The 13609-nt window shown below is 64.3% G+C and overlaps 2 protein-coding genes across 10 annotated transcripts in view; both read left to right on the top strand.

Annotated features, from left to right (window-relative positions):
• Positions 1-10045, top strand: part of DGKZ (diacylglycerol kinase zeta) — a 41128-nt gene extending 31083 nt beyond the window's left edge. For 6 of the 9 annotated variants that reach the window (XM_044919827.1, XM_044919829.1, XM_021685405.2 and 3 more), the window contains exons 5-31: positions 171-227; positions 630-698; positions 1633-1704; positions 1818-1934; positions 2036-2107; positions 2344-2439; positions 2711-2793; positions 2896-2956; positions 3041-3154; positions 3246-3386; positions 3915-3993; positions 4169-4224; positions 4399-4461; positions 4564-4637; positions 4726-4837; positions 5387-5586; positions 5759-5859; positions 5973-6052; positions 6141-6210; positions 6353-6393; positions 6793-6932; positions 7715-7746; positions 7935-7978; positions 8421-8541; positions 8629-8662; positions 8890-8989; positions 9271-10045. In XM_044919827.1, the coding sequence (XP_044775762.1) occupies positions 171-227; positions 630-698; positions 1633-1704; positions 1818-1934; positions 2036-2107; positions 2344-2439; positions 2711-2793; positions 2896-2956; positions 3041-3154; positions 3246-3386; positions 3915-3993; positions 4169-4224; positions 4399-4461; positions 4564-4637; positions 4726-4837; positions 5387-5586; positions 5759-5859; positions 5973-6052; positions 6141-6210; positions 6353-6393; positions 6793-6932; positions 7715-7746; positions 7935-7978; positions 8421-8541; positions 8629-8662; positions 8890-8989; positions 9271-9387 (2346 nt within the window). In that variant the 3' untranslated portion in view covers positions 9388-10045. Of the gene's footprint in view, positions 1-170; positions 228-629; positions 699-1632; positions 1705-1817; positions 1935-2035; positions 2108-2343; positions 2440-2710; positions 2794-2895; positions 2957-3040; positions 3155-3245; positions 3387-3914; positions 3994-4168; positions 4225-4398; positions 4462-4563; positions 4638-4725; positions 4838-5386; positions 5587-5758; positions 5860-5972; positions 6053-6140; positions 6211-6352; positions 6394-6792; positions 6933-7714; positions 7747-7886; positions 7979-8420; positions 8542-8628; positions 8663-8874; positions 8990-9270 lie in introns of all 9 variants that reach the window. The other 3 variants (XM_044919826.1, XM_044919828.1, XM_044919830.1) reach the window with 3 other exon arrangements.
• A 1221-nt stretch (positions 10046-11266) lies between these two features.
• On the top strand, positions 11267-13417 carry MDK (midkine). The gene is made up of 5 exons (XM_021684783.1): positions 11267-11357; positions 11668-11744; positions 11891-12058; positions 12181-12342; positions 13061-13417. The coding sequence occupies exons 2-5, from the start codon at positions 11669-11671 to the stop codon at positions 13084-13086; spliced, it is 432 nt and encodes a 143-aa protein (XP_021540458.1). The 5' UTR covers positions 11267-11357; position 11668; the 3' UTR covers positions 13087-13417.
• Positions 13418-13609: the final 192 nt, after the last annotated feature.

Raw genomic sequence — 13609 nt, 5'->3', positions numbered from 1 at the left:
GGGCTTCTGAGAAGAGGGGTCTCACATTCTGAGGGCTCCCAGGATGATTTGGGGCTATCCCTGCCTTGTGAGGATGACCCTGAGTGACACTTTGCTGGAGAAGGTGGCTAGATGCCTGAGCCCCTGAAAGGAGGCTCTGACATCTCGGTGGTCATTGCAATGCTTCACAGATAAATTTCCGCTGTAAGCCGTCCTTCCGCGAATCAGGCTCCAGGAACATCCGTGAGGTAAGTGCCCAGGGTAGTTATGGGTGAGGAGGCCCCAGGTTTCCTGAGGGGCCTTCTCCGCAGTGTCTCCAGAGTGCCCCTTTGAGGCTGCTCTGGGGTGCAGGGAGGTGCAGGGCTGAGGCTCGGAGAGGGCCTCGATGGGGAAGGCCTGGCTGGCCCTGCCTGCGGGGCAGGGGGGAGGCACCGCTTGCCTCTCGTGCCTCCTCGCTCTTCTTCCCCGGCCGGAGCCTCGGCCCCCACCTGGAGGCCATGGAGAGAAGCCTCCAGCCGCTCTCACTCACGCTTCTGCAGAGCTTCCTGCAGCCCCACGCCTCACGTTAATATATTGAGGGGTGCAGGCCACACTCAGGGCTCAACCCTCACCACCCCTCACTCTAGTGATTCTCTCTCCTCCTCCACCAGCCAACCTTTGTGCGGCACCACTGGGTACACCGGCGACGCCAGGATGGCAAGTGTCGCCACTGTGGGAAGGTGAGGCTCTGCCCCAGGAGGTGGGCCAGCCCGCTCCCCTCCCCGGACCTGGACCCTGCGGCCCCCGAGCCTCGGGCCATGAGTCCAGTGTGAGCTGCCCGTGGCCAATGGTGTCTCCTGAGTGCAGAGTCCTAGGGCTCACTCCCAACCTGGCTGAGGTGCCCCGTCAGTCCCAAAACACCCATGTCTCTGGACGGAGCAGGAGAGCAGGGAAGAAAGTGAGCTTCTCGTGCGGTGTATCTGGACCGCCTTGAAGCCGTGCGGGAGCCCTCTGAGAATTGTATATAGATGTACTCATTTGGTAACTGAGCACAGTATTTGTTGCGCCCCTGTTGGGTGCTGAGCCCCGAGCTGGGTAATGAGGTCCCTGCCTTCCTGGAGGAGGCTGTGGCTTGAAGACAGACTCTGCGGGCAGTCTTCCTGAGCACAGTCCACAGCGTGGCAGCCACTTACTCGTCATCTGCTTCTGCTCTGTTTCCCTCAGTAAGCGCAGGCTCTGGAAGGTCTCGGGGCCTCGTCCCTCTTTCCTCTGCTCACTTTCAGTGCCGAGCACGGGGTCCGGCACACAGCAGGCCCTCAGTAAATGTCTGTGGAATGAACAAGGGAATGAATGTGACAGGTGCCATGAAGAAGTGTGAAGCACTCTAAGCATGTACCGGGGGGCTTCGGGGTCTGGGGTCAGGAAGGAGGGAATCTCCACTGGCAGGAGTTAGCTGTGACCCCTTCTAACAGATCGGGTGTGTGCACCCAGCGCCTTGCAGGTAACTTCAGAGAATCGCAGGCCTCTCTGCTCCAGGGGCTTATTTGACAGTTGTTTTAATTTTTTAAAATGGGCTCAATTTCCCTGGGTGGAGAGAGGTTGGCCACGGAAGAGGGGCTGGGCCTGCTGCTCTGGGCCCGGCCGCTGGTGCCCCAACCACCCTCTCCACCCTAGGGCTTCCAGCAGAAGTTCACCTTCCACAGCAAGGAGATTGTGGCCATCAGTTGCTCCTGGTGCAAGCAGGCAGTAAGTGGTGCTCGCCCCGGCCCCCCGGAGGCTGTCCCTTGGGTGACACTGCGAGGGGGGCCCCCACAGGGCTCAGTTCAGGCTGAGCTCAGCTGCGCCCCCCGCCCTTCTAGTACCACAGCAAGGTGTCCTGCTTCATGCTGCAACAGATAGAGGAGCCGTGCTCCCTGGGCGTGCACGCTGCTGTGGTCATCCCACCCACCTGGATCCTCCGCGCCCGCAGGCCACAGGTGAGTCCTGCCCTGCACCCTTGACACCACCCCCACACGTGGGCTCTGCCAGCTGCCCCAGCCCACCTGCCTTGTTGCCAATGCCCCTGCTTCCCTTGCAGAATACCCTCAAGGCAAGCAAGAAGAAAAAAAGAGCATCCTTCAAGAGGAAATCTAGCAAGAAAGGGCCAGAGGTTAGTCCTGGGGCTGGGTGCGCAGCTGGAGATGAACAGGAAGGAGGGGCCTGTTTCTTGAAGTACTGAGCTCCCTGGGCCCCTGGGGAAGGTGGGAGGCCAGATCCGAGTTGCCTCTCTGTGGCCAGGCCCACCTTAAGGTCTGTCCTGGAGGCAGAACGTGAGGGGGCACCGCCAAGAACGAGCGTGAGGTCTGTCCAGCCAGGGTAGAGTCTTACAGTCTCTCTGTCTCCAAGGAGGGCCGTTGGAGACCCTTCATCATCAGGCCCACCCCATCGCCCCTCATGAAGCCCCTGCTGGTGTTTGTGAACCCCAAGAGTGGGGGCAACCAGGTACGCACAGCCTCCCTCTCCACTGAAAGCCTCCGGGGGAGGAGCGGGGTCAAGCTCCGCAACCCTTCCCTCCCCAGCAAATGCTCCCAGGTTCCATTGCAGGCTCCTGCCCCATCCCTCTTGCCCAGAGGTCCTGAGGAAATCAGAGCCTGTCTCCACCCCTCGCCCTTTGCTGAGCCTGGTTCCCACAGCCACGTCCTTCCTCCTTCTCACATGCTTCTCCCCACCTCAGTCCACCAGCCCTGACCAACTCCCCCGGTGCCCCCTACAGGGCGCTAAGATCATCCAGTCCTTCCTGTGGTATCTCAACCCCCGACAAGTCTTTGACCTGAGCCAGGGAGGGCCCAAGGAGGCGTAAGTACTTGCCGTGGCTCTGTGGAGATGGTGGGGAGGGCTTGCCTGGCGCAGAGGGCCAGGCGCACGTACCCTGGCCCTGTTCCTGTCCTCTGACTCTAGGCTGGAGATGTACCGCAAAGTGCACAACCTGCGCATCCTGGCGTGTGGAGGCGACGGCACGGTGAGTCCTCCTGCCTCTCCAGCGGGGGCCCGAGCCTGGGCCCCCGCTGGTCTGACCTGGCCTCTTCTGCTCTGCCCCCTCCAGGTTGGCTGGATCCTCTCCACTCTGGACCAGCTGCGCTTAAAGCCACCACCCCCTGTTGCCATTCTGCCCCTGGGCACTGGCAATGACTTGGCCCGTACCCTCAACTGGGGTGGGGTAAGAGCCCAGAGGCGGGGAGTGGGGGTGGGCTGTGCTGCTGGGGGGGGCTCTCCCCAAGAGAGGCTCAGTTCCTGCCTTGTCCCCCCAGGGCTACACGGATGAGCCTGTGTCCAAGATCCTCTCCCACGTGGAGGAGGGGAATGTGGTGCAGCTAGACCGCTGGGACCTCTGTGCTGAGCCCAACCCCGACGCAGGGCCAGAGGAGCGTGATGAGGGTGCCACTGACCGGGTAGGTCGGCCAGGGCCATGATGGGGAAAGCCCTCTGTCCCACTTGCCGGTTCTGGGGCTGTGGACAAATCTCTTCATTTCTCCAGACTTTCGGCCTCTCCTGTACGATGGTAATAATGGTACCCCATAAGCTAGCCTCTGGGCAAATATTTAGTGAATATCCACCACATGCCAGGCATCATTTTAAGCAGCAACAAAACAAAGTCCCCGTTCTCACGGAGCCCCTACAGAATACGGCACTTGTGGATGAAGTGTCGGGGGTGGGGGGACTGGAAAGCCAGGGGAGAGCATGCCAGCAGGGCCCAGGGTGTTTGGTATACGGGGCACTTGGAGCAGCCCCACGGGAGCTGGGAGCCGAGAGGGCAGAACTGGAGGCAGGCTTCGGGCTAGAGGGAAGAGCTTTCTGGCGGATCCTGTTAACTGTGGGAAAGGCGTCCAAAACTGCGTGGGCCAAGCCAGCCTGGTGGCCAGAGCAGGGAGGTGGCTGTGTGGCCCAGCCCTCATGCTGGGCCCTTGACCTTTTTCCAGCTGCCCCTGGATGTCTTCAACAACTACTTCAGCCTGGGCTTTGATGCCCACGTCACCCTGGAATTTCATGAGTCTCGAGGTGGGCAACCACTTGCTGCGAAAGCATCGGGAGGCTGGGGAGGGGAGGACACAGGAGGGTCCCGAGAGGGTCAGAACTTGCCCCTGGCAGTTCCCAGCCCTCGTTCCCCACCCCAGCCTGGGAAGCCCCAGCAGGTTCAGAATGACTGACTGTCCCGGTTCTTGTCGCCCCCCAGAGGCCAACCCAGAGAAGTTCAACAGCCGCTTTCGGAATAAGATGTTCTATGCCGGGGTGAGTCTGGGATCTGCTAGCAACAGGCCCCCCCCTCTCCCCCCCCCGCCATGCCCACTATTCTCCTGCCTGTGCCCCCTGCATACCTGTATGTGCCAGGCCACAGGACCCCTGCCGGGCAGTGGTGAGCAAAAGTCCCTGTCGCCAGATGGTGACGCCCTCTCTCGCCCACAGACAGCCTTCTCTGACTTCCTGATGGGTAGCTCTAAGGACTTGGCCAAGCACATCCGAGTGGTGGTAAGTGGGCCAAGCCGGCAGGCAGGGTAGGTGAGCCCAGCGGGGACGGAGGCCACCTTGGCACCATATATACCCTACACCCTCCCCTGGTCCTGCCTGCAGTGTGACGGAACTGACCTGACCCCCAAGATTCAGGACCTGAAACCCCAGTGCATTGTTTTCCTGAATATCCCCAGGTGAGGACAGGAGGGCCCTGTGTGTGCCCTGATGTCTCCACCCTGCACGACAGTCCTCTGAAGGCCCTTGTGTTACCTTCCCCTTCAGGTACTGTGCAGGCACCATGCCCTGGGGCCACCCTGGGGAGCACCACGACTTTGAGCCCCAGCGGCACGACGATGGCTACCTCGAGGTCATTGGCTTTACCATGACATCTCTGGTGAGTGGGCCAGCATGGGACCTGCCTGGAGCCCTGGCTCTGTCCCCACAGTGACCAGGAGCACTGTCCCAAGATGGAAGGGGGAGGGGCGCCTGGGTGGCTCAGTCGTTAAGTGTCTGCCTTCGGCTCAGGTCATGGTCCCAGGGTTCTGGGATCGAGCCCCGCATTGGGCTCCCTGTTCTGCGGGAAGCCTGCTTCTCCCTCTCCCACTCTCCCTGCTTGTGTTCCCTCTCTCACTGTCTCTCTCTCTCTGTCAAATAAATAAATAAAAAATCTAAAAAAAAAAAAAGGTGGAAGGGGGGAGTGTCACCAAACTTCCCTTCACTGGCCAAGATGGGAGAATTCATGCTCCTCTCCCTGGCTGGGGTTCCCCCTCCCTTCTCTGACCAGGGTCTCACTCTCCCCTCCCCTCTCTGACTGGGGTCCTATCCTCCCTCTGCTCTCTGGGGGATTGTTGTCGCTCTGTTCCCTGGCCAGAGCATCCATGCGGGGAACAGAGCTTGGGGCCCCACTACCCCTGCCCCTGACCTGAGCCTCCTGCACCCACAGGCGGCGCTGCAGGTAGGCGGGCACGGCGAGCGGTTGACACAGTGCCGTGAGGTGGTACTCACCACGTCCAAGGCCATCCCAGTGCAGGTGGATGGTGAGCCCTGCAAGCTCGCGGCCTCGCGCATTCGCATCGCCCTGCGCAACCAGGCCACTATGGTGCAGAAGGCCAAGCGGCGGAGCACCGCCCCCCTGCACAGCGAGTATGTTCCCCTCCCAGCCACCACCAGACGCTGCCCCTCTCTCGAGCCTCAGGTTCCCCAGCTGGAGAGGGGGCTACCAGTTGCTCTGTCCCGGGAAAGAGGGGCAGGGCCCCTCGGTCTGGCGCCCGGCCGAGGATCCTTCCCGAGTGCTCTCTTACCGCCTGTGCCTCAGCCAGCAGCCCGTGCCTGAGCAGCTGCGGATCCAGGTGAGCAGGGTCAGCATGCACGACTACGAGGCCCTGCACTATGACAAGGAGCAGCTCAAGGAGGCCTGTGAGTGGCAAGCGGGGCGGGGGGGGGGCTTGGGTGGCAAGGAGCTGCTGGGGGCCCTGAGGGCCAGGCAGGGGGGGTACGGCCAGCCGCTGACAGCCTGCTCTGCCCACCAGCCGTGCCACTGGGCACCGTGGTGGTCCCCGGAGACAGCGACCTGGAGCTCTGCCGCGCCCACATCGAGAGGCTCCAGCAGGTGAGGGGGTCGGGAGCCTGCCCCGTGTGGGCCCACCCGCTCTAGTTTCTGTTCTCTGCCAACTCTCGGCCTTTGCTTCTCTTGGCAGGAGCCCGAAGGTGCTGGAGCCAAGTCCCCCACCTCCCAGAAACTGTCCCCTAAGTGGTGCTTCCTAGATGGTGAGTGGCCCCAAAGGACCAGCTCCTGGTGTCCCCGGGCTGTGTCCTGCCCCCTCCCGCAGGGCTCCCGGTGGGGCAGCGACTATCTGGGCCTGTATAAGGGCCTCCTGCCGCCTCAGACAGCTCTCTGCCCCCCTCACAGCCACCACTGCCAGCCGCTTCTACAGGATCGACCGGGCCCAGGTGAGCACCACCCCGGGGCCCCTCTGCCTTTGGCCCGCACCTCCACAGACGGGCTTGCCCCTCGGCCTCCTGGGGGGTGCCGGCACACCGGCCCGTGCTCGCAGATGGGGGGTAGGCACGCTGCCCACAGGCAGAGGGAGCTGGCGGGTGCCCAGAAAAGTGGCCGGTGAGCCACACGGGTGAAGGCACTTCTGGTCAGGTGCGGGGTGCCCCGGGCAAAGGCTCAGCAGTGGGAAGGAGCTGGGAAGGCAGCGGGGAGGGAGACTGGCAGGGCCCCCTCACGGAGGTTCCGCCTGCCGGAGGCTTCTCCGGGCCCGCGGGCCTGGCTGCATCTGTACTCCCACCGTCGGCTACCCTGGAAGGTTCCTGACTCCTGGCCCCTGACCTCCCCACCCACAGGAACACCTCAACTATGTGACTGAGATCGCACAGGACGAGATTTATATCTTGGACCCTGAGCTGCTGGGGGCATCGGCCCGGCCTGACCTCCCAACCCCCACTTCCCCTCTCCCCACCTCCCCCTGCTCACCCACGCTCCGGTGAGTCCTGCGTCTCCTCCAGTCCCCGGGCTCGAAACCCCGCCTACAAGCCGGTACCTCCTGACCTCCTGCCTTTAGCGCCAAACGCGTGTCCACTGTCCAGCTGGCTGCCGGGTCCCCACAGGCCCCTCCCTGGCTGAGTCACTGGCAGAGAACCAAACCTGGCCAAAACCCAACTGACCAGCCCTTTGCCGCCCCCCCGCCCCGGGGGAAGTGGTGCCGCCATCCACCCTGCTGCTCTGGCCGGAGACCCGGGCTCCCCCTCTGACCTCTCCTCTGCAGTCCTGTCCGCTGTCCCCCAACATCTGAGCACGGCAGCCTGAGCCGGGGCCTCCGAGCTCCCCTCCGTCCGCACTGCCCAGCGCCGTGCCCTTTCCCGGCCCTTCGCGGCCTCCAGTGTGCCCGCCTCAGGACTGTCCCCGGTCCTCCCCGCTCCACTCACACCTCAGCTTGGGAGTTTCCTCCCCAGAGAAGTCTTCCCAGGAGCCCCGGCTGACGTTGCTGTGAGACCCCAGCACGCCGCCTTGTGTTCTTCGTAGCCCTGCCCGCTCTGAGGAGGCCTTCTTTCTTTGCTGACGGGTCTGTCTCCCTGACTAGAATGTAAGCTCCGCAAGAGCAAGCTCTCCATGTGTCTTGTTCACTGCTGTGTCGCCGGCACCCGGCGTGGCACCTGCTGTGTAGGAGGCACTCAGTAAACTGTCGGCAGAACACAGGGCGCCCCCTGGTTGGGGCAGGGGGGTGACAGCTGTCGCTGGGTCCGTCTCATCCTGCTCTGCTTGCAGGTCACTACCAGGGGATGCGGCGCCCCCTAAAGGTGAGGCCTCTCCCTTCTCCCGGGTCCCGGTGGGGGTGGAGCCCCCCACAGCCCCCCACAGCCCCCCACAGCCACAACCCGCCAGGGCCCCCGCCCTGGGCAGGCCCATGCCTCCGCCCAGCACGTCTGCACCCACACAGGGCCGGCGCCTGCGGCCCCAGGGTGTAACGGGCAGGTGTTCCGTGCAGGTGAGGAGCTGATAGAGGCCGCCAAGAGGAACAACTTCTGTAAGGTACTAGGAGGGCTCGGCCCCCCGCCCCGCCGCCCCGAGCTCCCGCCCCCCAGGGGGCAGGGCCTCTGGGTGGGGCCCAGTTAGCCTGTCGTCGTCTGGCCCTCTGCAGGGTCTCTGTGCTGATTGTCCCATTCCACCTTGCCCCTGTCCAGCTCACAGTGTCCCTTCGTAGGGGCTTGCTAGCACAGTGTGCCTGTCCCCGGTGCTCAGAGAGGAGCAAGTCTTAGAGGAACCACAGGCCCCAGGGCCTGGTGCTCAGTGCTCCCAGGGAGCCCAGAAGCCCCGGGTCTCTGCCCTACACTTCAGAAAGACGCCCAGAGGGATGACGTGTGTGAGCACAGTAGGGTCAGGCCTGCGGCCTATGGGAGTTGGGGGACATTTCTGTGGCTGGCACGCGGGTGGCCGTGAGGAGCCCCAGCCCTGCTCTGCCTCCTGCCCTCAGCTCCAGGAGCTGCACCGAGCTGGGGGCGACCTCATGCACCGGGACGAGCAGAGCCGCACGCTCCTGCACCATGCCGTCAGCACGGGCAGCAAGGACGTGGTCCGCTACCTGCTGGACCACGGTGAGCTGGGCCACTGGGGCCCCGGGGCCAGGGCGGGAGGAGGGGAGATGGCCGGCTTCCCTGACCGCCCCCTCCCCTCTCCTCCAGCCCCCCCAGAGATCCTTGACGCTGTGGAGGAGAAGTGAGTATCTGGGCAGTGCGAGACCTTGGTCACCCTGGAAACTGCCCCGCCTTCATCTAGCCCCTCCCACTCAGCCGGTCAGAGCCTAGAAACCCTTACAGGCCACATCCGCTCGGCCCTTGCCCCACAGCCCGGAGTTCCCTTCTGTGTCTGATAGCCCTCTGGAGACGGGACAAGAGGGCCCCGAGGACAGGATGGGGGTCCACAGCCAGTCCCTGTTTCCACAGCGGGGAGACTTGTCTGCACCAGGCGGCAGCCCTGGGCCAGCGTACCATCTGCCACTACATCGTGGAGGCGGGGGCCTCTCTCATGAAGACAGACCAGCAGGTGAGCAGACTGGCAGGGAGCCCCTTCCCCAGCGCGGGCCCTTGTGAGCGCCGAGCCATGGAGGAGAGCCACCTCTTAGGACTGGAAGCTGTCCTTCAACCCACACCCTCCGGACTCTGAGAAACCTGAGCCTGCGCTGGAGAAGGGGGTGTTGGGGCGGGTGGGCAGCCCACGACTGCCTGTCCTTTGAAGCTTTTCCTTTCCTCACCGGCCACCTGGATGGAAGGTCCCCTGCCCTCTCCTCAGGCCCCTGAAGTGATGGCAGCCCCCCCCTCCTCCAGGGCGACACTCCCCGGCAGCGGGCCGAGAAGGCTCAGGACACGGAGCTCGCCGCCTACCTGGAGAACCGGCAGCACTACCAGATGATCCAGCGGGAGGACCAAGAGACGGCCGTGTAGCAGGAGGGACAGGGCCAGCCAGGGGAGGAGCCCCCTCATCGCCCACCTCGCTGCCACATTCCAGTCGGACGACCACGGGGGGACCCGTGCCCCAGGGAAGGAGCCCCGTGCTGCCCCCTGAGGAGCCGCCCAGGCCTGGGGCTGGACTCTGAGGAGCTGGGGGATCCCACCTGTCCCCCTGAGGCTGCAGCCTGACCCGGGCCTGACAGGGGAACAAGAAACTGGACTGGGCCGGGCAGGCCTTTGGGGGACTGGGGCGGGACCACCTCAGGGCCACCGTCACCGTCCCTGCGGCGGGTGCCCTCCCTAGGAGTTAGGGGTAGCGGGGGAGGGCAGCGGGGCTTGGGGCCCTTATCAGGGAGCCTTCGGGAAGAGGCTTCCTAAGCCTCCTGGGCCGCGAGGGCCCCGACTCTGAGCCTGCGGGCAGCTTGGGCCCTCTCTCCTGCCCCGACCCCACCGTCCCCGGGGCTTCCTCCCGGAAACACGGAGCCTGCTGCGTTTGCCTGCCCGCCGCCCTGCTTGGCTCCTACCCCCCGGACCCTCCCCGTGTACCCAGTCATTTCACCACCGCCGCCGTGTGGCCTGGGGGTTGGAGTGGGGCTCTCGTGGTGACATGTTTACAGCTGGGTGTGACTCAGTAAAGTGGACTTTTTTCCTTTCTGCTCTTTTTTTCTTGCGGAGGAGGTCTTCCAGAAGCAGCGGGGTCTGGTGGTGGGGAGACTGGACACCCTGGGCCTCTACAGACCCTCTTCTGGGGGATCCTGGTTCCTGTTTGGGGGTAGGGTCTCAGGGCCTGCCCGGGACCTGACCTCGGCCTGGCGGCACGGCTCGCCGGGGCCGGGGGAGGAGCCGATTTCCTCTCGCTTCCCGCTTCCCGCAGGGACGACAACAATGAAAGTGAAAGAGAGGTGGGGCGGGGGGCGAGGCCTGGATTCTTTGGCCCCTTTGCCCTGTGGCCTTGGGCAAGCCCTCTCCCCCAGGCCCCAGTTACTTTTGTTGTTTAGGGGATCGGGTGAGGTGATCCCCGAGGCCCCAGGGTCGGAACGGGTGGGCATTTGCAGCAGCCGCCGCCTTGGCTGGGTCTGGAACTTCTCAGACGGCGCTTGTCAGCTCCCAAGCCTCACCAAATCCAGGCCTGCGGGCTCCTCCCCAACCCCCCAACTTCCTCCAGCTCCCGCCCCCGAAAACCTGCGCTCCTGAAAGGCGCGGCGCCGTCCGCATCCCCCGAGCCCGAGCGCTTTCTCTGGGGCTCCCCGAGCACCGAGCAGAGCGGCTCCCTGTACACTTGGTGAAGCGACCCGAGGTGGGGGCTGGCACTCCTTCCCCAGCAGCTAAGGGGCGCAGAGGGCCGGTCCTCGACGGGGTTAAACAGTCATCGGGGGACGGAGCCGCACACAGGCTGGAATGCGGGCCCCGCGCCGAGCGCTGGGACCCGTGACACCCCCGAGGCTCCGAGCTCCCTCCCAAGTCCCCATCCTCCCAGTCTTCCCTCCCCGGGAAGGAAGGCGGGCGTCCAGCGGGGAAAGAGAACGGCCCCGGGGAGGGGGCAGAGGCGGCGGCGGAAAGCTGGGGCTGGGGCAGGGGCCGGGGGAGCCAGGGCAGGACAGGGTCCTGGGGCCGGGAGACCCGGGCTCGGGAGATGGGGCGGGGGGAGCCGGCAGAGCCCGTCGTCTGAACGCGGACGGCCCGGGCGGGGCGAACGGGGGGTGCGGGGACCCGCGGCGGGAAGCCGGGGTAGAAGCGCCCGGGGGCGCGGGGCGGGAGCGGAGGCGGGGACGCCGGGGTCGGGGGCGGCGCGGGTTTGAGGGGAGGGGGCGGGGCGGGTCCTTCCTCGGTGGGGGTGGGGGGCGGGAAGGGGCGGGGGCCCATGTGACCGGCTCAGACCGGTTCTGGAGACAAAAGGGGCCGCGGCGGCCGGAGCGGGACGGGCCCGGCGCGGGAGGGAGCGCAGCACGGCGGGCAGCGAGCGAGTGAGCGCGCGGGGGCCCCGGCCGACGTGCGGCGGCGGCCTCGGCCCCTCGCCCGCTGGGCCCCAGGCTACCCGGAGCCCGGAGGCGTGTGGGGGTCTGAGCTGCGTCCTGGGCTCCAGGCCGCCCCCAGGGAGACGCCTGCGGCTGTGCGCCCCGGCTAGCGGCGAGGGGCCGACCCCAGAGCCCTCCAGACGCCGCCGCCGCGGCCCGTGGGCCTGGAGCGTGGGGACGGGGGTGGGAGGTGCGCGCGTGCGGCCCCCCGTGGGGAAGGGGGCGGGCGGGGGCCTCTGACCCGACCTCTCCTCCGCAGGATGCAGCACCGAGGCGTCCTCCTCCTCGCCCTCCTCACCCTGCTGGCGCTCACCTCCGCGGTGGCCAAAAAGAAAGGTGATACGGGGTGTGGGGGACTGGAGGAGGGCTGGAGACGGGCCGGTGAGGCCGGCAGCCTCGGGCCTGGCCGCCGGGGTTCCGAGGCCCGGACCCCAGGAAGCGATCCCCGAGTATGTCTGAGCTCCGTTCCCCGTGCGTCTTAGACAAAGTGAAGAAGGGCGGCCCGGGGAGCGAGTGCGCGGAGTGGACCTGGGGGCCCTGCACCCCCAGCAGCAAGGACTGCGGCGTGGGTTTCCGCGAGGGTACCTGTGGGGCCCAGACTCAGCGCATCCGGTGCAGGGTGCCTTGCAACTGGAAGAAGGAGTTTGGAGGTGAGGTGGGGTGCAGGCGGAGGGCAGGAGAGGGGACGGGCCCAGCCTCACCGAAACCTGGGCAGGTCTGTGGGCTCCAGCCACTGGCCTCCCAGATCTGACCCGGGGCGCTCTCCCGCCAGCCGACTGCAAGTACAAGTTTGAGAGCTGGGGGGCGTGTGATGGGGGCACGGGCACCAAAGCCCGCCAAGGCACCCTGAAGAAGGCGCGGTACAATGCCCAGTGCCAGGAGACCATCCGCGTGACCAAGCCCTGCACCTCCAAGACCAAAGCCAAAGCCAAAGGTCAGGGAAGTGGAGGAGGGTGTGGGGGTCATTGCCAGGGGCTGCCACCACCTGTGAAAGGGAATGGTTAAGCCTGAGGTTTTGGATGTGGCGGGTGACTTCCTGACATCTCTGCCCTCGGTTTTTCCTGTCTGTAGAGATACCTTAGGTGGGCAGGTACTGAGGGTGGCCCACAGAAGGTGCTCAGGAGTTATTAAGTCCTTCTGGCCCGAGTGGAAGTACAAACGCGCTCTGTTCTGTTGGAGCATTTTGCTTAGGATTCAGGGAGTTGTCCTGGAAGGGCTTCGCTTTGTCATCTCTCCAGCCAGAGGGAACATTTGGTCAGCCTGGGTCCTTTCTAGTATCAGAAGGACTTCACGGTCCTGCCATCCCTTAGCTGGTTCCTGATTCACAGCAGCCCAGAGAGGCCATCAGGGCAGAGGTGAATCAGCCCACTTGTTAGGGGAGGAGGTGGAGGCTGAGGGCTGCAGGGACCAAGAACTTGAAGATTTTCCGAAGATTTTCCGAGCACCAGTGAAAGTATAGAAGTTGGTGTGGGGGTAGGTCCAGCATCAATATGGCTGCGCTCTCCCACGGGGTACCGGGGTCCGCTTATCTACAGCCACTAGGGGGCAGAATTTTCTCCCTAATGTATAGGCTGGGGGGGGGTTAGGGGGGCGGTGTCTCTACTGGGTCACCTGAACTCAGCTAACAACGTTGTTTCTTGCTTGTTTTACAGCCAAGAAAGGGAAGGGAAAGGACTAGCCACCAGGTCTGGATGCCAAGGAGCCCGGGGCCAGTGCCCTCCCTCTCACAGGCCCAAGAGCTCACCTACCAGTGCCTTTTGTCTACTCGTTAGCTTTCTCAATCATACCCTGCTTCTTCCCTTTCATTCCTCCACCCCCCACCCCCAAGTGTCCGGGAGGGACAGGGGACTGTGGACAGCTTGAGCCTCCTGCCCCAGAGGGATGTGAATCCCGGTACCCGCTTTTCTTCCCCACAAAGATGCCATTACTGAGAAATAAATAAACCGTTGTGTTTTTGTTTTTTTTTTCTTCCCAATAAAAGCTTTTCCTTTAATATATAAAAGCCCCAACCCAGGGAGTTTGCTGTGGTAATTTGTTGGGGCAGGGACTCCTGAAGGAAAGGGAAGGCAGTTGGGACTGGCTTTTAGGGGGCTGGGGGCTTGGCGGTGAGTGCTCCCCAGAGCTCATTGGAAAAAGCAGAATGGTTATGAAAATTGCTTCCAGGGCCCCGACTCCTGAAAGGGTGCTGCCGTCCAGTCCCC

This window comes from Neomonachus schauinslandi, chromosome 11 (genome assembly GCF_002201575.2).
Source record: "Neomonachus schauinslandi chromosome 11, ASM220157v2, whole genome shotgun sequence".
NCBI classification, from domain to species: domain Eukaryota; kingdom Metazoa; phylum Chordata; class Mammalia; order Carnivora; family Phocidae; genus Neomonachus; species Neomonachus schauinslandi.
Note: the sequence above shows the minus strand (reverse complement) of the source record. Positions and strands in the feature narration are given on the sequence as shown.

Excerpts from the sequence above, each read along its gene's own strand:
- MDK (XM_021684783.1), top strand. The coding sequence starts at position 11,669 with ATGCAGCACCGAGGCGTCCTCCTCCTCGCCCTCCTCACCCTGCTGGCG. Across the intron at positions 12,059-12,180 it reads CTGGAAGAAGGAGTTTGGAG|CCGACTGCAAGTACAAGTTT; the intron begins GTGAGGTGGGGT and ends CTCTCCCGCCAG. Across the intron at positions 12,343-13,060 it reads GACCAAAGCCAAAGCCAAAG|CCAAGAAAGGGAAGGGAAAG; the intron begins GTCAGGGAAGTG and ends CTTGTTTTACAG.